The sequence below is a fragment of the Python bivittatus genome, unplaced genomic scaffold (genome assembly GCF_059951505.1).
Source record: "Python bivittatus isolate LINGU-HERP-01145 unplaced genomic scaffold, Pbiv_v1 ctg000340_np1212, whole genome shotgun sequence".
In the NCBI taxonomy this organism is placed as follows: domain Eukaryota; kingdom Metazoa; phylum Chordata; class Lepidosauria; order Squamata; family Pythonidae; genus Python; species Python bivittatus.
The window spans coordinates 9,104,320-9,129,180 of NW_028277056.1; the positions used below are offsets into that span (position 1 = coordinate 9,104,320).

General features: G+C 40.4%; 1 protein-coding gene across 10 annotated transcripts in view; it reads right to left on the reverse strand.

Annotated features, from left to right (window-relative positions):
• Positions 1-22,934, reverse strand: part of PICALM (phosphatidylinositol binding clathrin assembly protein) — an 82,005-nt gene extending 59,071 nt beyond the window's left edge. For 5 of the 10 annotated variants that reach the window (XM_088140535.1, XM_088140533.1, XM_088140534.1 and 2 more), the window contains exon 1: positions 22,472-22,733. In XM_088140535.1, coding sequence (XP_087996661.1) covers positions 22,472-22,601 — 130 coding nt within the window. In that variant the 5' untranslated portion in view covers positions 22,602-22,733. Of the gene's footprint in view, positions 1-22,471 lie in introns of all 10 variants that reach the window. The other 5 variants (XM_088140527.1, XM_088140526.1, XM_088140529.1 and 2 more) reach the window with 4 other exon arrangements.
• Positions 22,935-24,861: the final 1,927 nt, after the last annotated feature.

A 24,861-nucleotide genomic window follows, 5' to 3' on the forward strand; every position in this document is an offset into this window, starting at 1 on the left:
GTTGAGTTAAGTTCCTTTATTTGCTTCCACCATATAGACAAAATCTTGCCAGACTAAATCTGTACTACTGCAACTGGGAGATTCTAGGGAGTGGCTATCCTGAACCTCTTATGCTTCCCACGCTCCTCCTGTGGACTGTGTTGTCTTCTGTCTCCTTTCCCTTCCTGGTGGCCTTGCTCTGTTGCTATCCCCCACATCACCCTCCTTTTCGTAGATACATTCCATCACAGAATTTCAATTACAAGAAGTTAAAAGAATCAGATTATCTGATCACCTATGGAACTGTCTTCATGTAGGCCTAATGAGGCAATCACCTTTTAAGACCTTCTTAGCAACTTAATGAGAGCTAGTTTGGTGTAGCAGTTAAGGCATCAGGCTAGAAACCGGGAGACCATGAGTTTTAGTGCCACCTAGGCACAAAGCCAACTGGGTGACCTTGGGCCAGTCTCTCTCTCTAAGCCCTAGGAAAGAGGCAATGGCAAACCACTTCTGAAAAACCTTGCCAAGAAAACTGCAGGCACTAGTCCAGGCAGTCTCCAAGAATCAGACACAACTGAACAAATTAAAACAAAAAAAGCAACTTGATAGTTAATAAAACAAGTTTGTGGCCTTCTGTCAGCACCTCCTTAATTTAAACATGTATCATTCTGGTACCATGTGGCTTCCATGCAAGCCCAAAAAACTTCAAGGCTACCTTAAGGAAGTGCAGACGGATACAGCAAATCACATCCACACCCGCTGCAAAATGCTTCTCTGCTTCAGACCCTAATAACTGTACTGGCCTAATAATAATGCTCTAAATATTAGTCACTACTAATGAGTGAAATTGCTCAGCACTATCCGGGCTCTATTAGAATCTGCCTCCAAAAAGTAGATGAGAACAGAAAAAGCAGTCATGAACCTTGACAATTAGGAATAATTAAGCTGGTTTACACCAAGACCATTAGGAAGAATTAAGTTAGTCTGTAACAAGGTTAGAGACTTACAGCCACAGATCTACTTAAGTGATTGAGCAGGTTAAAAAATATTAAAGAAGCATTACAGTCATCTAAGACAGCTGTACTGCCAAGTTTAGTTTAATGGTTTTAATGTCAGAAAGACAGGGAGGAGGAGGAAGAAGGGTTGACAGGAAAAGGAGGAAATATGTACAAGCAACTATTTACAGGAAAACTTTAACCCTTAATATCTTATTTGGATGAAATTTCTCTTTGTGGATTATTTTTTTTTCTAGAAACAAAATATTGGAAGTATACATTGTCCCCACTTCCTGAACAAGCCCAAATGATTTCCTGCCTCCAATTCTCATGACTAAATGCTAGCTTTGGGTCCGGGTCAACTGCAACAACTTGCAGCTAATCTAGTTCTATGCACAAATGTACTGAAAAGCTTTGTTCATTTGTGGCATTTATATCCTGCCTCTTTTTCAAATACGCTCAAAGGCTAACCAAACAATAGAATCCTATTATTAAACACAATTAAACACATAAACATATTAAAACACAATGAATAAAGAGCAACATTCAGTATGTCTCACAACTTTAGCATTCATACCTGCTTCCACAAAGACTTGCCTAAATAAAAATGCTTTAATGTGCGGTTAGTTTCCAAAGAGTATTTAGATCTGGCCTTTCAGTTTTTCATCTTCTCTAGTTTAGGCCAATTTAAGAAAAGTGATTATGAAGTAAAGTTATAATTTCAATTAAACCAAACTGAAATTCATCAAATTCATTAGTTTACAATAACAGGGCTTACAATCATTCACAGCTAAAAGAACCATCACAAACTCGACATGCATTCTGACTCTGTGTCAGGACACTGCATGGATGTTCCAATTCATGGGATGTTCATAAGCAACAGTATGCTGGCTTCTAAAGGTAGTCTTTAGATTAGAGATCTTAGCCTAGATCTTAGATCTAGATTAGAAAAGCATGAGCACGCTTGTGGTAAAACCAAGGTTTGGTTGTGCTTGCTGCACACTGCCCAAAATGCACCATAATTGATGGATATTATCCTGACCAGTATCTGGGAATGCTGTGTGTGACACAGGTACGGCTAACACTGGAATCTAGTCTATACCTTTTCTGTATTACTAAAAGCATTATGTGAAAGCCTCATCTGACCAAAGCTATAATGAGCGACCACATGAGGTGGCAAAGTCAATATGTGTAAACCCATTTAATGAAAACTGTAGTATAAGGAAGACTGTCATTTGGAATGTAAGAGGGGTAAATAGTAAACAACATGAATTAAAAATGAAATGAAGTGAAATGAAATGAAAGAAAAATAGATGCATTATGTGTCTGTGAAAGTAGGAGAAAGAGAAAAGATAATAGATCTGAATGAAGACAGTCTAACAATATGGAGCGAAGTTGATGAATATATGCAAATATATGCAAGGAAATAAAAGTGTAGATTTAATTGTGATGATGTAAGCTAGGTTGTTGAAGATGGATAAAAAGTAAGAATCCATTGGCTGCTGATAGTTTTATGCTACATTGCAGTGAATGGTGATGATGGAAGAGTCAGAAATGAGTTTTGGGGGAAACTATGTGACATTATGAACAAATGAAATACAGGGGGAAAATTATGCTGTAAGGGGATGAATGGATTGGAACAGGAGTACAGAGAAAGTGTTGAAACCCACAAATGAATGGTGGCTAGTACAGTGGTACCTTGGGTTACGAACTTAATTAGTTCCGTGACTCTGGTCGCAGCCCGAATTGGTCGCAACCTGAAGCAAATTGCCCCATAAGGTTCAATGTAATTACTGTTAATCCGTTCTGGTGTGGAGGACAGGGAGGCGGCTATTGCTTGGAGGGAGAGTCCCCCTCCCTATGACCACGTGTCAGGGGCGGAAAATGGCCGTGGACCATGTGTCAGGGGTGGAAAAATGGCCGCAGACCATGTGTCAGGGGCGGAAAATGGCCGCAGACCACGTGTCAGGGGCGCAAAAATGGCTGCGGACCGTGTCACGGGAGGGAAAATGGCCGCGTATCCGAGGCGGAATTCGCAAACCGAGGCAAAATTTTGTGGCCGGAGCTGGTCGTAACCCGAAAAGTTCATTAACAGAAGCATTGGTAACCCGAGGTTCCACTGTATTTGCTTAGAAAAAGGTCTGAAGAAACAATGATCTGGTTTAGATCTATTCATGTGTACACATAGGAATAGAATAAATATAAATGTGAAATGTTTATGATGAAGACAATGAATGTTTGTTATAAAAACCTGAATTACTGAAGCATACAGTGATAATGAGAAGTTCTCAGTGTGGGATAGACCATTTCTTGGTAGTACCAGAAGTAGGAAAAATAGCCATGGAAGAAAAGGGAATAAAAACTAGAATCAAAGAATGACTGAAGAGAAAGTATGAGTTCTGTAAGATAAAATATTAGAAGATAAGCTAACCTTTCTGGAATGAATGGAAAGTGGACATAGAGGATGTGAATGCTGCTTTGAATACAGTGGAAAGAATGTTATATTGTGCCATCAAAGTGTGTGGAGTTATACTAATGGGAATTACAAAAAAGGATACTGGAATGATGAAATGATAATTCAAGACATTTCTGAACTGACCAAAGGACACCCTTCCAGATGTAAAACAGCTGCTTCAAACTCAAAATGGAGCTCTTCAAATTTTAAACAGTTCAAATTCAAAATGAAATGAATATTCTATTCATTTTTCTTGACCCAGAAGAGGGACAATAGAAACTAGAACAAGGCAGGGAAACTGAGATGACCCTTTGAACTTTATGGCCCCTATTAATTTCCTTCCACCTTAATTTTTATCATTTCTGAGGGCAATCATTAGCCAGGCAACACGCGGCAAGTTTATATTCCTATTGTTCAAAGGGCAGAGTTACTGCAAGAGTGGTCAAAACTGTATAGATTTCCAACTTTTTCATAAGCTTTACTATTATTACACTTTTTTTCACACAGAAGTTATCTTACTGCATGTTTTCTAAGAGGTCATTTTTGCTAGAATTTGAGTAGATCCTTCCGAACATATAGTTGCCATCAACATTATTATGTCAGCTGGATGAAATATTCTTTATTGTGAGGCCATATGCCACTGAATACTAGTTGTTAGGAGGTGGGAGACAGGGACTGCTGTTTTCACAAGATGCCTGTCCATTTCTTAGAACCACTTCTGAATGGGCACTAGAAATCAGAATTGTGAATTTGAAGGAATGTTGATTTGATTCAGCAGGGTTTTTCCATACGTTCTTACCAATAAGCAACAAGACAAAACTAAGTCAATTTTCAATCGATAGGAAATAGATATTGATTTTCTAGTAGCCTAGGTCCATCTGGGAAGAATATAGCAATAAAAGTCTAATTTGAGCAGGCATTCACTAGACTTTACTCAAGTAAATAAGCCAGATATCCATCAGAATAAATTGGGAGCAAGATGAAATGTACAAAGTTCACACAACGTGGGCAACAGCATTGTCCTATCAACCTGAATCCCTGTGTTGCAACGTTTAATTTTCTTTTTTAATCAAGCAATAAATTAATTTTGAATTTTAACTATTGTTCTGCAGAAAGCCTCAAATTTACAGTCTTCAATTCCCACTATCCACCAGAGAACCAATACAAGTTGGGAAATAGTAATGGAGGGCGACATCCTTTTTAAAAAATTTCTAATGTTTAATGGGATGCCATACAATGCTAAATTGAAATGCTTTAACAAGGACAAAGATAGCACATTATGCATCAAATAAATACAATTATAATTGGCTTCTCATAAAAAATATAGTCCCAATATTTCAGCTACATGAAGTAATACAAATGTTTGCACACTGCCCAAGAGTAGCAACTCCATAAAGAATCTCAGCCACTTTCAGAGTAGAAATAATAGAAAAATACAAGTAGGGTTGGACTTTAAATTGGAGGCCACCAGAAATATCAAGTCTAGAAGTCAAATTGGGAAACCGAAAAATGTCCCCCCAAAAGGCAATAGTTAACTACTTCAATATTGTTGCCAAGATAACTATATTCACATGTCCATTAAGTCATTAGGAGCCAGCTCAACTCAAAAGAAACTTTAGTTTACCTGCCTTTTCAGTACTCTGCAACTCACAGGCAACTCAATAAAAGATACTGTGCATCTATTCGAAGTCACCGGATTTGTCGTGCTGCATGTAAGAATTCTCTTATTTTTTATTTAAAAATAAAATGATAATGGGCCATGTGGTGATCTTCCCACCCCCCATCTGAAAATTAAAATGTACATTCTCTTGAGTTGATTCCTATTTGTCATTTAGATAGGAAGCAGGAATTATCACATAAAGTACAATTATAATAAAATGCCAAGTGAACCAACCTTAAATATAGATTTGTTTAGTAAACTAGAATTTAAACCATAATTCTAACTTTGCACAAACCAGAAACCTTGAAGTTTCAAAGCACCTTAAAATAAAATTACTAAATATAGCTAATTCCTTCTCTGGGCCACATAAGAGAAAGAATGCCCTTGAAAAGACACTTTCCTGTTATTAATATACTATGAAGCTGTGACTTTATGTTACTTCTGAACTGTGTCACTGTACTCGAATCCCTTCAGACAGTATTTCAGTGGGACCACTAGTAGGAAAAATAATCCCAGGACAAAAATGTATAGGAAAAAAGAAAGGAATCCGGCAGTTTAGTATTTCAGCAGCATGTTGCAGGGATACAACAATACACATTCCCTATAAAGAGACTCATCACTGCATATTAAATTCAGGTAAATCTTCTAGATGAGAAAAACAAACATGCTTGGAAATCAAAAGTTCTAAAAGCAAATACCAGAAACTTAAGAGGACAAGGCATGCAGCTGATCAAAGTTACATTTTCTTCCTGTTATTAAAAAGGAAGTAAGGGAGGTCTTAGCTGTAATTACAGCTTTTAGTAATTGTCATCCTGCACAGTCTCAGCAGATGTGTTATGAAGTCTTCACTGTATCAAGCACAAGTTCTGATGTTTGTTGTTATTTATTATTTATTACTAAAATGTCTAAACTGCCTCAGTCTTAAACAGACTGTAGGTGGGGCCCAAAAAATATGGTCAATGGACTGGACCAAAGCAGAAATAAAGTACAATAGTATTGTTTACATGAATGTAATAACAGATCTACACATCTGGCAACAATGATTTCCATCAATCAATACCCAAAGGACTCTAAAACAGCTATGTTTTTAGTGAGTATTGTAAAGCTAAAAGTGGAAGCCACTCTTGCTTGATGGGGACAAAGCTATTCCCAGGAGGGGAGCTCCCACAAATAATGCTTTCTCTGACCTCCTTAAGTTTGATTCCTGCTTTAAATATGTATATGCCCAAGGGACAGAGATTCATGGGGGAAGGGGCATGCAATGGCCCTCTAAGTGCACAGTCAGTACTGTACCATACCAGGATCCGCCAAGCCTGGATTCAAATTCCCATCACAGCAATGAAACCCAGCTGTTCTGAGGGCCACAGGAGGATATTATAAGAGCCTCTTGGAGGAACAATGGGATTTATTTATAATTCAAATTTATGTCACCACCCATCTCACTGCCAGCCATTTTAGTGTACTGCAGCAAAATGCTGAAGCAACTTAAAGAATGCATTTATTACTGCATGAACTTTCTTAAATACATGCATTCAGCTGAAGGGGTGGGTGGAAAGGGGAAGGCTAAGTTATGAAATCCGAATTTACAGGAAAATAAAATATAGGCAGTATAGAGAATTGTTACTTTGTTGATTTCAGCCATTCAGAAAGCAGTTGTCTCTAGTCTATTATTGTGGGTGGCCATCTTGTGGTCTTCAGCTGCCCAAAAACGTTATTTAGAAGTGTGTCCCAAATGACGAAAGGTTGCCCATCTCTACTGTAAATGCTCTGGATGTATTAAAGCAAGTACCACATCCCTATTTTCTTCCACAAAGTATCCAGGTGCCAACCTTAATTTGTTTACTGCACTTACTGTTCCCAGGTACACCATCTCTGAATGTAAGAGACTGCATTTAGCTATTGTAATTAAATCACTGATAGATTATCCATAAATGTGATGCAGCTCCAATGCCTCTGTTAAAAACTACCCCATCCCTTTTCAATGGCAATATACCATACAGCATTTTCCAAGGTTTCAGACAGAGATTTATCCAAAGCAGGCAACAACCTACACTATTTTGTATGACAGCAGTTATGGGCAAGTCTCTTTTAGCACCTCTGGTCCACAAACTGCATGGTTAGCAATAGGTTCCCTTGTGCAATTCAAGGTGCTGGTTGTCTTCTATAAAGTCCTCATGTCATGGGGTCCAGTTATCTAAGGAATATCCCATATTTTCTCCCTGTCATATGTATTCAGACAGAGTTGGCATGCTCTAAGTCCCACTGATTAAACAGTGTTATACAGCAGGACCCAGGAAGCATGCCTTCTCTGCAACAGCACCTGCCTCTAGAACAGCAACTCCCCAGAGACTCAAACTGCCCCTACCCTGTGTGCTTTTAAGCAAGCCTTGAAGACCTGGCCTTTGTCCTAGGATGGTTGATGGGCCCCTTTTTAGCTGGATATTCATGGGGAAGAGGGTTTGACTGTTCCTTCTTTTTCTGATACCGTCAGGTTTCTTGCCTTTTTAACTGGCAAGCCACCCAGAGTCATTCTGGAGTCTGACATGTTTTATGTATAAATAAATATGACATACTCAGCTTCTTTGGTGGGCATCATCAACACATGATGGTTATCTCTTCCACCTCTGCCGCAAAACATGGTTGATGGCTCCTCTATAGGCAATGAAGCTCATAGGGCTACCTAGAAATGGCACTTGCTAACGAAAATTGGCATCCTTCTTAGTGATTTATTCAGGCTGCAGTTATTGTTAATTGGAAATGGCAGCCAATCCAAGTTAATGCAACACACACACTCACAGAGGAGCCACCAAACATGATTAAGGAGCCACATGGATTAGGAATAAGATAGTGTTGCATGGGTATGCATTACTCACTCAAAGTGTTTTATATTGCATTAATGTACTCTAAATGGTCAGGTCCTCTACTCTAATAAATATTAAGCTTTTTGTCACGGCTTAGATACTACTTCATGAACGAAATAACTTAAACGCTATATAAACTGAATTTAAGGCATGCAAGTCTCTAAGAACTGTTTTCGGTCTTCAAATAGCATTCAGTATCATAAAAGAAACAAATGACAAATTAATTGCACAATTTTATAGACAGGCTATAATGTTTCCTGGATTAACTACTCTACAGACCAACTTAAATCTATGAAGTTCTGCAACTGTGAGAAAGTTAGGATGTAACAACAATATATCATGTAGGCTACTGTTTCAGTTCTCCTGACATTACCACTGCTGTTCTTCACATTCATGTCCTTTTCTGGAAAAAAATAAATTCCATTTCTTTAAATATCCTGTAGAGCCAAGGGTCAATGACTGAAGAATGTTAGCTAAGCTCTCATTGAAGAACTTAACACAAGTACAAAAAATGTGGTAAATGACCTCTTACTGATGCAATATCCTGCATTAAGTTCAAATGTTATTTTTATAAGAACAGCTTAATAAATCAGCACTGAAAATATGAACATAACCAACTCACCATTTCATGTTTTCTACAGTCTTATGCACAATTATGTATAAGAAAATCATAGTGAATGACACTTTTTGGTACTCAACTGCCAGTCTTGTAAGCAAAGCTGTGAAAACACCACATTTGTAGTGACCACTCCTCCTGATTGCCATACTCACACTTCCATCTTCTCTAGCAGGGAATCTAAATACAATTTTGAAAGGGAATGAGACATTGTCTCAGTCGCCTGCAGTCAGTCCTCGTGTAATCATTCACACTGTTAATTGTTTACTATGAGCACTGAAGTAATAATGCTAAAGAGCTGGCTTCAACTAGTTTTACCCTTCTTCATTTTATATGCAAATACCAACATAAAAAGGTATTGCCCTGCTTTTCAAATTGGAGATGGCCCACCGTGCATGACCATGCCAAACCTCAATTTAGCTTGCTTCCAGAGAATGATTCTACAGGTTTGTAAAATAGTATCAGAACCCAACAGCATTACCTAAAGACATGGAGGTTGTAAAACCACATAATTTAACCAGGAACACTAAGTATATACACATATTTAAGCATCTGCGTAGCTGAAAAGCATGCCAGAAAACCACCTTGAAGTGTAAAAGATTTTCCCAACCTAGGCAATTTTAATTTCTGTGGTTCCATCATTCCATCCAATTTACTTGAGGATGTGTCAGGGTCAACTCTTAGCATCTACACAGACAGACCTCCTCCAGGATCCAGCTTACTTATAAAATGCATAATCATTCAAAGTTAGTTTGTTTGAAAGAATGGTTTGGTTTCATAACAGTTTGTTAAAGTTTGGAAGATTAGCTCATTGCATCATTCACTTATTACAATGACACCAATTCATCATACACATTGTATTATGTCTATGAAATTTTCTTTTTAAAGCAGAAATGCACACTTAATTATGTATTTCATAGAATATGAATTTCAAGAATACAAATATTTCAGAATTGATGTTTTTCTAGACAAAAGCAAGGTATCAAGTGTTAAGCAGCTTTATATAGATAATTATTAGTGTAGCATACAGGTGAAGTATAGGAGTAGGTGGGTACGAATATCAGTTTCATTACATGGGCAAAAGCACAGCAGTTCACGAATGCCAGATTGCAAGAGCTTTTTATGATAATCTTCTCAGAGGAGGAGGAGAAAGAAGTGGGAAAATTTTCAACTATTTATTACTGAAAAATATTTTTAAAAATAATGCACTCTACTAAAGCTATTTGCATTTTGTTCTCACTAAATCCAATCAAAGCAAAAAAAAAAAAAAGATTTTAATGGCCATTTTTAAAATGGGCCACAATTAAACTCAAAACATTACAATTTCTGTCCCTTATTTCTCTCAACTGTTCTTTGTGCTAGAGGCAAGTTCACTTGTATTTCAGAAGATCTGTTTGACAAAAAGCATGCAAAACATCGATTGTACTTATATTACCTATATTATACTCTGCATCAGAGTATTCACAAATAATCAATAGAATAACATGCTCTGAATTTTTTTTCTCAAGAGATAACCAGCATATCAGTAACCTCAATTGCATTAAATAAAAAACTAGACATAAATACTGTAGAGTAACCAACTGTAATCAGCCATTCACCAATGTGCCTGCTATAAGTGAATGAATTTCCAGACTCAAATGTGTCATCTGAACCACAGCTGAGCTTTCTGAAACTTTTATCACAGACTGAACATACTTGTAAAGAAAAACTAGCAAACCACAAAGTTGTTTATCTCAACATTCTGTCCAAAAACAGCTTTGATAACTTTTGAGAAATAACAACTTACTACCTCCTTAGAGACATTCATGGGTATCAACTCAGCTTACTGCAAATTAGGTCTCTGCTATGTTGCAGCTGGTGTGGACATATTTCAAAGCTAATTATAGGTAACCAGCATACTACCACAGACTAGTTTGTTTGTTTTTAACAGCATATATGTTTTTTTATGAGACTAGCAGGTTTTCCTTAACTGGCTGCCATGTAAGTACATCAGCTTAAACCCACATATTTCCCTCCCTGTATTGTTTTGAAGCAGAATCCCAGAATTTCATTTGCCTGAGGACTACTGAAATACTAACTAGCTGGAACAATGTGTGACAAATAAAACTCCAAGCCCTAAGTATAGGTGGAATCAAACCATCATTACAAGTAAAAATTAAAGATTACATTTTGAAAAAAACACATCCTGCTTTGCTCTATATAACAGCATCTGAATTGTATCAAAGTGGCGATCATAAATGTGCTTAGCCTGAAACAACTGTTCTTTTTAATCTAAACGATGCACATGGATTCATAGCATATTATATATGATATTGCTTCACTATCATGAAATAAGTTTACCACACAAAGTTACACCAACTCTTTGGACACATTTATGTATAGGGTAAGTAATCCATGACTTACTGATTTTTAAGATACAAAACTTTATCTTTTCTTTTAAAATAGGCACAGCCAAAAAGAGTCTATATGGCCTCTCCAAGGTCAGAGCTATCAGTGACTAACCCTAATTAGTTCAGAACTGAGATGGATAACACTTTGAGGGCTGGGGGCTGCATCTAACTCCATGAACTCCATGATAACTCCATGATCTGTCATGGTCAGATCATGTCCTGGTGACCCTGAGTTTCTCTTATACCACCCCCCTCTGCAAGTGGGGTCCGCCCTTGGCGCCTGATGGACCCGTCAGGGTTTCAGAAGGAGCTGGGGGATATTCTCATGGATCTGCTGCACAGTCCAGCGAAGGCCTTGGCTGCTGCCTGGAATAGGGAGGTGGCTGGGGCCTTGGACAAGATCGCGCCTATGCGACCTCTCTTGCCACATTGGCCCTGACACTCCCCGTGGTTCACGGAAGAGTTGAGGGTACTGAAGAGGGTTAAGAGACGTCTAGAGCGCCACTGGAGGAAAACAAATACCGAATCTGACCGAACACAGGTTAGAGCCACTATCAAGGCCTACCTTGTGGCAATAAGAGCGGCGAAGCATCACTACTTCTCTGCCCTTATCACGTCCACAGAATGCCACCCGGCGGCCCTGTTTAGGATGACTAGGTCCCTCCTTGGTAAGGGGGATGTGGGGGTTCATTTGCAGGGATGTGCAGAGGAATTTTCAGAGCATCTGCAGGACAAAGTTGCTCGGATTCGTTCCAAGTTAGACTCCGAGCATAGGGCAGGGTCTGGGGAGATACCGGGGGATTCTTCTTACCCAGTTATCTGGGAACGGTTTGATCCTGTTGCTCCTGAGGAAGTGGACAGGATCTTGGGGACTGTGAAGGCCACCACTTGCCATCTTGACCCATGCCCCTCCTGGCTCGTGAAAGCAGCTCGGGAGGTGACATGTGGTTGGATCCAGGCAATGGTTACTACATCCTTGCAGGAGGGAGTGTTTCCAGCTGCTTTTAAGGAGGCATTGGTGCACCCCCTCCTCAAGAAACCCTCCCTGGATCCTACTGTGCTGGACAATTTTCATCCAGTCTCCCACCTCCCCTTTTTGGGGAAGGTGGTTGAGAAAGTGATGGCATCACAGCTCCAAAGGGTTCTGGAGGAAACGGATTATCTGGAACCCTTCCAGTCAGGTTTCAGGCCTGGATATGGAACGGAAATGGCATTGGTCGCATTTATGGATGACCTCTGGCGGGAGCGGGATGGTGGAAGTGTGACCATCCTTGCTCTCCTTGATCTCTCAGCGGCTTTCGATACCGTCGACCATGGTATCCTGTTGGGACAGCTCAGGGAATTGGGGGTGGGTGGCACGGTCTTGTGCTGGTTCACCTCCTTTCTCCAGGGCCGATCCCAATCAGTGGTGATAGGGAGTGAGAGGTCCCATCCTTGGCCCCTTTGTGGGATGCCGCAGGGCTCAGTTCTCTCTCTGCTCCTTTTCAACATCTACATGAAACCGCTGGGCGAGATCATCCGTCATCATGGGATGAGGTATCATCAGTATGCTGATGATATGCAGCTATACATCTCCATCCCTGGTGAAGTAAGTGATGCCGTGGCCACCCTTTCGCGGTGCCTGGAGGCTGTAAGGGTCTGGATGGGGAACAACAGGCTTCAGCGGAACCCTAGTAAGACGGAGTAGCTGTGGGTTAATGGCTCCTCTGTATCCGGGATTCTGTCATCTTTGGTACTGGATGGGGTGGCACTGCCCCAGACAGACCCAGTGAGTAATCTGGGGGTCCTCCTAGACTCACAGCTCCTGCTTGAAGAGAAGGTGGCAGCAGTGACAAGGAGGCCCTTTGCACAACTTTGGGTTGTGCATCAGTTATGCCCTTTCCTGGATCGGGATGTCCTTCGAACAGTCACTCAAGCCCTTGTTATCTCCCAGATAGACTACTGCAATGCACTCTACATGGGGCTACCCTTGAAGAGTATCCGGAAGCTACAGCTGGTCCAGAATGCAGCTGCGCAGGCTACTGTTGGAGCCCCAAGGAGGGCCCATGTAACGCCTCTGCTCTGCGAGCTGCATTGGGTGTCAGCTTGCTTCCGGGTCCAATTCAAGGTGTTGGTTATCACCTTTAAAGCTCTACATGGCACGGGACCAGGTTACCTAAGGGACCACCTCTCCCCTATGACTTCAACCCGTCCCACCCAATCACACAGAGAGGGCATGCTTCGGACCCCCTCAGTGAAAGAACTTCAATTAGCAGGGTCCAGAAGGCGGGCCTTCTCTGCAGTAACCCCCGCTCTTTGGAACATTCTGCCCCCGGAGGTGCGATTGGCCTCCACACTCCTGGCCTTCCATAAGGCTTTGAAGACCTGGTTCTGCCACCTGGCCTGGGGTGGGGAGGGAATACCTTAAGCATGGGAATGGGTAGCCCTATAGAGACCTTCTGTCTTCAGCCTCAGATTTTCCATCCTCTTGGACTCTCCTTCTCCTTTTTAGTAATGTTTTTAACTAATGTTTTATGTATGTATATATATTTATGTTTTTAATGTTTGTTGTGAGTCGCCCAGAGTTCCCCCATTGGGGGGAGATGGGCAGCCGAAAATTTTAATAAATAAATAAATGAAGCAGGGCCAAGATCAGAAAGTGAGACAGACCAGCCTGTGTCATATATAGGAGCAGGACTAATAAAGTTAAGGTCTGTGTGAGGGACAGTCAGACTCTTAAACTGCCTTAAGATTGCTTGGTGCTGTTTTTCATATATTTCCAATATAATACATAATAGATGCTTCATATATTATAAGTTTTCATATATTACCCACTTAAAGTAGAAGAAAATAATTCCACTGAATTTAAGCAGCCTAGACAGAGGAGACTTCAAAAAAAGCAAAATAAGAATTAGGAGTTGAATAGAAGTTTTCTATCACTGGTTTAAAAATCTTCTATTCATGCAACTAAGATAATGAAAACCCTAGTTCACTGAAGTAGCCCACAGCGGGGTCAAAATCACCAGACTGTTTATTCTAAGGATCCATTCCTTTAACAGCCAACTTCATCCAAGACATGACAATAATATTCAATGAAATGTTCTTTCAAGGATTACTTAGCTTACAGAGAGCTAACTGCAGGATTAAGACTGGATGGTTTTGGTTCAAACAACTAAAATAATAATTTTATTTCGCCTCCATTGCTAAAATAATAATAAACAGACAGATACTTGATCAAGAAACAATTATTTGATATGCAAATGAAGCTTTGTGTAATGTATGTAGAAGCTAATACATTTTAATTTAACTGACCCAAATAAGGAGTAAAGGAATTCCCACACTGGACAGAAAGTTGGACTAGCTGATGTCCCAGGTTCCTTGCAACCCTATACAAATTCTATGTACTTATGAATTTTAAATTATTTGTTTACCTTCAAGTATATTTTTTTACATTTTACAGTTAGCTCTTGATTCTAGAACCCAGTTCACTTTTGCATTTTTATTTAATGAAACTGTATATCTTGAATGCAATGGATTTCATAAGTGTTACAAATCATTTCACCATAGCATCATATCTGGCACACATATACATTGTTGACAACCTGATGGGACAGCTCAGGAGTAATTTTAAAACATGCATTACGCTTAGCTTCAATATCTGATCAAGGAAGAATGAGATTATTTATGAACCTAACTAGCATTAACCAGAATATGCTGAACTGGAGCTTGGTAGCTGGGAATACTTCTATTGTCCCTTGGGTGCTAAGCCAAAAAGAGACTTCAAATTAGAAATATAGCACACTTCTAGTGGAAGCTAAAAAATAATACCTTTGTGGAAATGTATGTTTTTTTTCATATACCACATAGCACTCCAGATGCTTTGGACTATTGTATCTATTGGAAAGCCTAGTTGCTGATTTTATTCCTGGATGGAAACACCTGGCATTTTTAATCTCTCAATTATTAACATTTTCTAGGCATTATACATATTTTTAAAATGATGGGCCCATTATGAGCTCTCATAAAGACATTTTAATATAAGATGGATGGGCAATATAATACAAGATAATAGTTTAGGAAGCTCAGCAATTTTCCCTAGCAGCAGCAGCAAATGTTACTGTACGATAGCATAACTACCCCCCCCCCTTTAAAACAGTAACAAATCTCATGAGAATTTGTCAATCTCTTAGCATCTTTTGGGGAACTAATGTTATAATAGATTTGGCAATTCCATGAGATTTGGGGCATTAAAATGTTTTGATTTTTGAGTCATTTAGGAGTATTGTAGGACTCAAAACACATGGTGCTGGGCTGCTGATCAATACTTTATCCCAAATTCCAAAGGGAGCACCAGTGATATGATTAATCTTTTAAAGTCTAGCGCTCTCATTGAAACAACACTGTTCAGATGACATGGAAGCAGTGTTGGAGAAGTAATTGAAAGGTAACTAAACTCATCTGCTAGCAGAAAATTCCTCTGTGAAAAATCAGAGCAAAAGGATTGAAGACTTAATATGTTATATTTATAAACAGCTATACATACCAAGCAAAGCATTACTAAATGAAAGTATATTCTCTAGGCAATCTGAAAATCTCATTTATTGATAGCAGGCAATTGCTATTCACAAAATTAAAGAGAAAAACTGCTGACTGACCATTTTCAATTGAATTATTACTTAAACTATTACAGCACTAGAACAAGCTTACTATTATTATTCAGAATGAGCTTCTGGAGTAATAAGACCATGTTTTGCATGCTAATGGATGAAATTTGGATAATAAAATTCTGGAAAGTATCCTAGCCCAGATGGTCAACAGTATCACAGATAGTACAATCTGACATTTCTAAATGACTTTGTCTAGCAGTGGTAGAGTAACTGATGCTGACAGCACTACTTTTTGATATAACTAAAGTTCTGAACTGATCACAGTGGTGTTATTTAATAGTATTAAAAGCATTCAGCCTAGTTCTAATTTCATTGTATATATACATTATATATTCTAATGTTAAAATTTTAGCAAATTTGACCTAAAATAAAGGAATCAAAAGTTATTTTGACCACAGGAAAATAATCTGTGGAACACAGCAGACCAGTGTATTGTCAAAGGCTGATCACCAAAACAAGCAGCCACTCAACCCACAAACCCCACCCCCCCGCAGGCACCCTCACTGATCTCTATAAATACCCACAAAAGGGTCAAATCATCCTGGACACAGAGAGAACCACTCCTGTCTGTGCTCCTGTCCTCTGAAGATGGTGGTCACAGATGCTGGCGAAATGTTAGGAACCAAAACTTCCAGAACACAGCCACACAGCCCGGAAGACCCACATCAGAGCAGATTTGTAATACAGGTAGTTCTCAATTTACAACCACAATTGGGACTGGAACTTCCATCCCTAAGCGATGCAATCGTTAAGTGAGTTGCACTTGATTTTACTACCTTTTTTGCCACAATCGTTAAGCGAATCCAGCTTCCCACACTGACCTTGCTTGTCGGAAGCTCCATGGGAAGGCTGCAAATGGCAATCATGTGACCCTGGGACCCCGCCACAGTCGTAAATATATGCCAGTTGCCAAGCACCCAAATTTTGATCATGTAACCATGGGGATGCTGCGATGGATGTAAGTGTGAGGACCAGTCATAAGTCACTTTTTTCAGCACTGTCATAACTTTGAATGGTCATTAAACAAATGGCCGTAAGTCAAGGACTACCTGTAATTGCAATTTATATCAATCCATGTGTTAATGCAAGAGCAACAGGAAGCTATCTAGAAAGTGTTCAGTTCTCTTGTAGGATGCCAAAACCTCAGCATATTTATGTTTGATTCATACAGTTGACATCTAAAAGATCATTAAATGCGTAAGTGAAATCTATCATAGTTCTTTCTTTTAAATACACAGTACAAATAAGAGCTCTCTTAACCTTCATGATTCTGCTATGTTAATGGAATAAAGCTACTTTATATTATCAGGAAAACAACTGATTAACACTCAGCACAGAAAAATAAGTTAGAGTGTAATTTTTTACACTGGCATGAGGCTGCCCAATTTTACTGGATAGAGCAAAAACTGAATCTGAGCCTTTAGATTATTTTGGGTGGTAGAAGTGGGATTTTTTTCACTTGGACAAGGGAAAAAAGGATTACAGTTGAAATACTGGAATCATGAAAGAAATGCAGGAATAAATTAAATATCAAAATATTTCTAGTTGGCAACCATTAATTCAATTTGAAAAGGGATTAGTAGTCCCAGCAGGAACAAAAAATGTGCAAATGTGCAAAGATATTAATAAACTCATTATGCACTAAGCAATCATGTGAAAATATCACAAAATTCACTCTGTAGCTTCAGTACTATGTGTTACACAAGAAGTAAAGGAAAAAGCAATATTCAGTGAAGAGTTTATGAGAAAGGAGAGCAAAAAAAAACCCCTCATTACAAATGTATACATTCTGGAAGAAAATATTAATCAACAATTCTAAATAGTAGACCTGGAATTACTGTACCTGGAAAGGTGAGGAGAAATATTCATACCTCTCTAATATGTCAAATACATTAACACAAGATCACACAACTCAGTGGAGCATGACTCTAAGTTAAATTATGTTACACTATGTAATTCTAACTATGAGAATTTTCTTACACTCAGATTTATGTGATTCATCTGAAATTGACTGAAAATATTATCTTATCAGTACAGTTTGAACTACTTCAATAACGATCAAAGGACATCTCAGTATTTATTACAAAATCTGCCAATTACTGTGATGGTTTCAAAACTAAATAAAATTAGTCTGATTGTCTCAAAACTAAATAAAAAATAGTTTATTTAGAATCTTTAAAAGTTTAACACTGATCAACAGTTAAGAACTCAAGGCAAATTATAGAGATACCAAGCAACTTAATTTTTGCATAAATAACTCATTCATCCTTCCTACTGGCATCATACACATTCTCCCTCATAATTGCCAAGCTAGACCTTCCATACGTTCTGTGCGAAAGACAATTTATCAACCTAAAGTTCAAAGAAGGATTAGGTTTTTTATAATACCATTATATTTCTTTATTCAGCATGCACCCTATAACAAAAACAATATCAAATCTAATGTCTCTGTTCAAGATTTTTGCATGACAGCAATAAAACTGGGCAATCCTTAGACTCAAGCACCCCTACTTCTGGCATAATGGGAAAATCATAGTATGCAAGTTCTTTTAACTGGATTTTCCCTTCTAACACAAACATACCAATCTTATCCAATTAAGGTATCTGGACTACAGTTTCCATAAATCTCAGGCAGCACTGCTAATGCATGACAGGAGTTGTAATCTAAAACATATGAGAAACATACTTTAGTTGCTTGTTATTAGTGCTTCAAACCAAATGGTTTTCTTAAAAACAATACTGTGCTAGGACATACAATTTTGAAATTGGACAGCTACTATTTTAAGAAACACAGATCATTCTAAAACTGTTTTTACTCAAAGAAAGATTTTAAACAAAACAAAATTTTACCGTTAAGGTCAGAAATAACAAGGAGCACCACACATAATGTATATGGGTGAGGTGGAAATGATTATACTACAGACAGCTGTTCGTGTAACAGTCTGGTTACCAGAACTTAACATTTAGTCAGAACATTTAATCTGCAAAGTGATTTCCACAATGCCATAAGGGCACACATAAAAACACCAGGTGGTTATCTTTATTCCTACTTCAGATGAAAAACTGGTGTTGACAGCTGTTTGCCCAGCATCAATAAACAGCCCAAATATTTCTTGAAACCAGGCTCCATGAAATAAACTGGTTTCTATGATGACATAGATTAAAGTAATGAAGCACAATTCTGCTAGGCAATGGACAATCGTTTCAGAATTTCTAAAACAAATTCCAGCCCAGATATATAAATAATTCTTTAAAACAAGAGGATTCCACTTCAGCAACTCTGTTCCAAATGAGCTCAACCTCAAAGCAAGCTCATTTGAAAGGTACTTGTATTGTCAACAAAAAAACAACCTCGCAAAAAGTTTTTACATGACCTCACTTAGGGAAATGTTAATACAGCATCTAGGGTGTGCAATACAGGTTAGAAACTGATTAACTGTAATCCTAGCGTGAGAAAAAAAAGAATTCACTTATTATTAATTGGATTTATATGCCACCCTCCTTGAATAAACAGGGTGGTTTACAAAATTAAGATAAAGGTATAAAAGCAATACAGAAAAACATCTGGCAAATCCAAGGGTCTGAGTGATGTGCCTTAAGCAACTGACGAAGATGGAATTTTGAGGATATCCAAGGCATCAAGTTTCATGCCAAAGATACACCAACTGGGACATCCCTAGATCATTCTTGACCTGAAAAATGACATTGGCACCGTGGAACAATTAATCATACTTCAGACAGCATCACTAATAGATACAAGAGTAATTAAGACATCTCTCATCAATGAGACTGCATTTTGACTAAAGTACATGCTGGTATCCTCAAGTACAAAACCATCATGAAACTCTGAAAGCCACTTAAAACTGCACATCAGTTTTTATAAGCCTTCTAGAAAGCATCAGAACCGCCAAATGAAAAATGTTAAGCAGAATCACTCTACATGCCCTAATTTAAACTACAAGGTATGTGAGGTCTCATGTTATACAATCCATCTAGACTTCAGCAGCTGCATCCAAATTACACCATTCAAATCTGGCCCTAATTGTAAAAAAGCCCTGTGAAAGAAACAGTACGAGCCTGCCAAAGCAATTGTCTTTGCCAGAGCCTTGTCTTAATAAGAGATTCCCCTATCCAGACTGAGATTTTCTATTCCACTCCAACCCATAAGGCAATTATAACTGAGATTACAACAATGTAAGTGTATACTGAGCACGCATAAACTATTTTTATTTTATTAATGATAATGGGTTGAGTTACAAAAAAAGAATGAGTGTTGGGAATTATAAAATATGATAGCAGGGAATTTTTCAGTCCTGGGATTTCAAAGACAGCAGAGCATATGGTAAAGGCATTACTGGAAGGCTGCAGTATTCCTAGTATCAAATAAATGTCAGTTAAAGGATTTAGATACAGATGCTGCTCACAGAAAACAAGTAGACATATCACAGGAAGGACACTAAACAATCAAGCTTTTGAAGGCTGCAACATTCAAAACTCCAGGTGTTTCTCCCTGAATCTCACAGATGCAGTAGGAATTTAACTAATGTTAAAAAATCTAAGTTTTCCCCATTGTAATTAATGGAAGAATACAACTATTAGCAAACTTCCGTTACACTGGGCAACAACTCAAACTTTCTCTGTGATCCCTCAACTACCAAACTAGTTTGGAAAGTGATAAGACATAAATCTGAAAAATAAACCTAAATAAGGCATTAGCAGGGAAAATTTTGAATCTAGGCCTTCATTTATACAATATTTGAAGTAACCAAGACCACCTTATTATCCCTGTTAGTTATGGATGCCAGGGGAAAAAAGGAGCAGTCTGAATGGGGATTAAGAGACTAAGTATTCTGAACCCTTTCTGGAGAACAGAACCACCTGGCAGATTACGGCAAGCAATCCAATTGGCATTCGGAAGAAACATGCAACTGCATCTCCCTTCCCTCCTGTTCAGGTGTGCATGAAACAGAGACTCTTAAGTCCCACACAAAAGTACACATTAGTAAGAGACGTCTCCAAGAATTCTCTAAGCTAACCTAGGAGCATTTACTGGCCATTAAAATCTCATCTACGTAAATATTAAAAAACCATAAATATTTTTAAAAAGCATAGATCAAAATATTTTATTTGCCAAAAGCACTACTTCCCCTCAATTTTCAGGCATTTTGTAAGGAATAAGGAATCAAAAGAAAGTAGAAGGAAATAATATATTGTTTGGAGTCAATGATCTATAACCGCAGAATGAAGGCTTTATAAACATGGAATTCATGGAAAATTAAGCACATGAAATCCTTCTCCAAGTTTTGATCTGGACTATAAGTTGAGCAAAAAATGTTGGAGAGATGGGTTCTGAATTAAAACTAAATTCTCAGAATGCAAAGATCTATTTTATATAACATTGTGACGCAATTTCATGCAAGTTTGTGATACTCATGGTCTTCATTTTAAGCCGGAAAAGCCGCTCTGTCCAACTGTGCTGCTTAAAGTAACTCAATAAAATGTGGTTTTGCCGAATGCTTCCTTTCCCTGTCACATGTAACCCATTTAGGTGAATACTGATCCCACATATTAACAGGAAGAAGCCCTTAAAGCTAACTAGATTCACTTGTTAATTTGAGAACATAGTAAATGAAAGTATCCTAATGTTGCAACGCAGCTTATGTTATGAAATGACATGAAAAGGAAAACAAAGAAAATTTTGCATAAAAACTATTTAGAGACAATACAGGTAACAGCAACGATCATCAGATGATGACAGGCCAAAAGTAAAAAATCCTTGCTCTCACTCTCACATTAATGGATACCCAATATGAAGATCATATGATCCCTCCACATGACTTTATTAAAACACTACTTCATATTTCAGTGAAATATGCATGCCCAATTCCTAAACTTTGCCAACCAAAACCTTGCTAACAGCTGAAGCATTACTAGCGCTGTCTTCCTAAACAGCTGCTTAATCTCTTAATTTAAAAAAAACCTTTTATTTCAAATTTATCATTTATCCTGTTTTTGCAATTACGTGGGTATAATGCAAGAGACCCTTAATTCAAAGTTATCCATACTGTGGCGAAGGCAGGATCAGGGCAAAACCAGAAGAGTGGTTTCATCTTCTCCACTTTCATGAACAGCCAAGACCAAACTAAAATCGGGGAGGGGAGGAAGGGTTCAACTTGCCACAATATGTACAAATAGCCTGAGAACCAAAAGGTTGAAATGAGGAGAAACTTCTTAGTCGGATAAAACTGAGAGACGGTGACAGGCTTAAGTTACAAATACTCTTGCAGAAGCTGCCATGAAAACGCAGATTTAAGACATCAGGAGGGGAAAAAACCACACCAAAAATTCATTTAGCGGCCAAAAACAAGGGGGGGGGTACAGTCTGTCAGTGAAGAAAAAACGCAGAAAGCGCAACGAACAGAGGGACTAATCCGACTAATGGTGCTGAACTGGTTTAAAATAATTGGGATAATGCCTGGCGAAGGGCGAAGGCTGGAGGGGCAGCCTTGGGGCCTCTCTTCCTTCGGCGAGTCAGCCTAACAGGAATGCTGCGATTTCCCAGTCGAGCCTCCCGAAGAGTTCAGAGAGGCGGTCAGCGGAGGGGATCGAGGGCTTGGCGGAGCCCGGCCGCAGCGGGGACGGCGCCAGCGGTCCGAGAAAGTTTGCCTCCCTCCACGGCGAGGCGCGGGAGGAGCCCCGAGGCGGCGGGGGGCCGCGGCGGCTGCGCCCCGCCCGGACCGGACCCCTCCCGCTCCGCCCACGCGCCCCGGAGCCCCCGAGGCCGTGACGCTCAGGGGGCGGCGGCCGACGGAAGGGCGCTGCGGAGGGCCGCCCCGAGGGGGCACCGCGGGCGCCGGCGGCGGACTCACAGTCGAGGTGCTTCTTCTTGGGGCCCATCACCTCGTGCGTGGTGGCCTTGCAGACGGTCTTGGAGACGGCCGAGCCCGTCACGCTGTGCTGCGCCGCCGTGATGCGGTCGGTCAGGCTCTGCCCGGACATGGTGCTCAGCTCCCGGCGCGGCCGCGGCGGCTGCTGCTGCTGGCGGGGAAGCGGGACGGGAAAGAGGCAGGGAGGAGAGGAGAGGAGGGCGGGCAGCCCGGGCCGGCCCCAACCCCGCCGCCCAGCCCTGGACGCCCGGCTGCGCGCTCCGCCCTCCGGAAGGGCCGGGCCTGTCACCCGGGAGAAGGCCGCCCCCGCTCCCGCCCGCCAGAGTGGGCGGCTCCTTCCCGCACGCGGAGCCGCCGCGGGGAAATGGCGGCCGAAGAAGCCGCCTCCGAGGTCTTTCCGGGCCGCCGGGGTCACGTGGCCGCCACCATCCCTTTAAACGGGGCCTCCCTCCGCCCGGCCCGCTCCTTCCAAGCCACGTGACGCGCTCCACTTTTGGGGGGTTGCGGAGCCACACCCCCGACGCCCCTGCACGTGACATTCCGTCATCCTTTCCTTCTGCCCCCGCCCCTTCCTCGCCGCGCCCCGCGGTGCTGCGTCACAAGGAGGAATGCGCTGACGCAATCAACCGAGGAGCGCTGCGGATTTTTTTCCCCCTCCCCCGTCTCTTCCCCCAACCCTTCTTTCGTCAGCGTGACGTCATCGGCATTCCTGGGGCGGCGGTAGCGGGAAGAAAGTCTCGCGTGGGCCATGTCCGTCGGTGGGGCGCTTCGGCGTCTTTTCCACTATTTTAAAATGGGCTGAATTTGGAGCGTGCTAACACGGGCACGTCGTTCACATTGTACAGACCAGCCACGTGGCCCCCATCGCGCTTTTGCACAAGTGGCTGCAGTTTCTGGAAGTTTATCCTCAAGGGAGTTTCCTCAGATCAATTTAGGTTTGATGTTCGGGCTACAACATTCCTTCAGGGAACCGCCATTCGTTTTTAATCGTCCCATGGAGCATGCACCAGAGAGTTGGCTGATCTCTAGAAGGATCTGACCGGCTTTGTACTTGGATGGGAGACCACTCGGAAATCCCAGGGAGGCAGACTAAAATTGTAAGAGCTTTTCCAGAATAGGTGGTGGCAAACCACTTCTCTAGCATTGCTAGGAAAGCTCCAGGAACGTGTCTGTGAGGTATCTGGAGTTGAGCCCGACTCAAAAGAGATTTATATGAGAGTGCTTGTTATTTTGAAGAAACGAAGCAGGAAGATTGTTTAGGCGGCTGTCCTTGGACGATCCTGAACAAGTAATCTGGGCTGCATGAATTTGGACTGGAGACCACCAGGAAGTTCCGGGGGTAGGCTAGACTGGGAAGTTGAAACAGCATCCTGGACGAAGAAAATGGTAAACGGCTTCCTTATTGCCACCAAGAAAATTATATGGATGTCCATGAAATCACCAGAAGTTGAGACCGACAGGAGGGAGAATTGATAATGTTACTTACAGTACTGTTCATTCAACGGCAAACATAAAGAGATAAAACTCAGGGAGCCGCTTTGAGCTGCCTAAAATAAAAAGTTCCAGTACTGATCTTTTTTGGAGGCGCCAAAATGAGGAGTGCCTGCTAAGACAGTTCCAGAGTTGTCTGCAGGGTGTGGTCAAAAAAGTCAAGATGGCAGCCATGACAGTGTGATCCAACCACTGCACGTAAAAAATGGGCGAAGCTTCAACTGCACCATCATGGCCGCCATCTTGCCTTGTTGACTACGCTCGGTGGGCACCCCGGACAGTTCTTTTAAATCAAGCCTCGTTTGCTTTTTTATAAAATGCTTTCCCCCCCTTTTTGTCACTTCTGCCTCATTTTTTATATCTTTGCATCCTAAGCTGATGTGTTGCTAAGGTGGACCCTTTGCTTTCAAAGATCGCCAGCTGAGGGAGTTGGATGCCCGAAGTATTAAAAAAACTGTATTTGCTTGCTTGTTTAGCCGCTGTTGTAGCCAATGTATGGTGGGAAATCCAGATTTGTTTTATAGGAAGTGGCATAAGTCTTCTAAGTTTATTTGGGGGATAAATATTATATTTTCTAGGCTGGCTGCATAGAATAATACACTTAGGCTTCATATATTGAGGTTCCTGCCTTTGTTATCTGTTCCTTTCCTAATAGCATGATTTTCTTAGGTATATGTGAATCGGGGAGGAATTGTTCTAGTTTTTCCTTTATTCAGAGAACCGATGGATTGTGAATAGTTAATAAGAATCATACTATAGGAAAAGGTTGTATAGGATGTACGTTGTTTCTTTATAAAGAGAGGTGTTAACAAAATTCAACCATGCTTATTTATAGTATTATGTACTTTCTCCAAATTGCCAACTGTCTCTCTCTTCTTTTA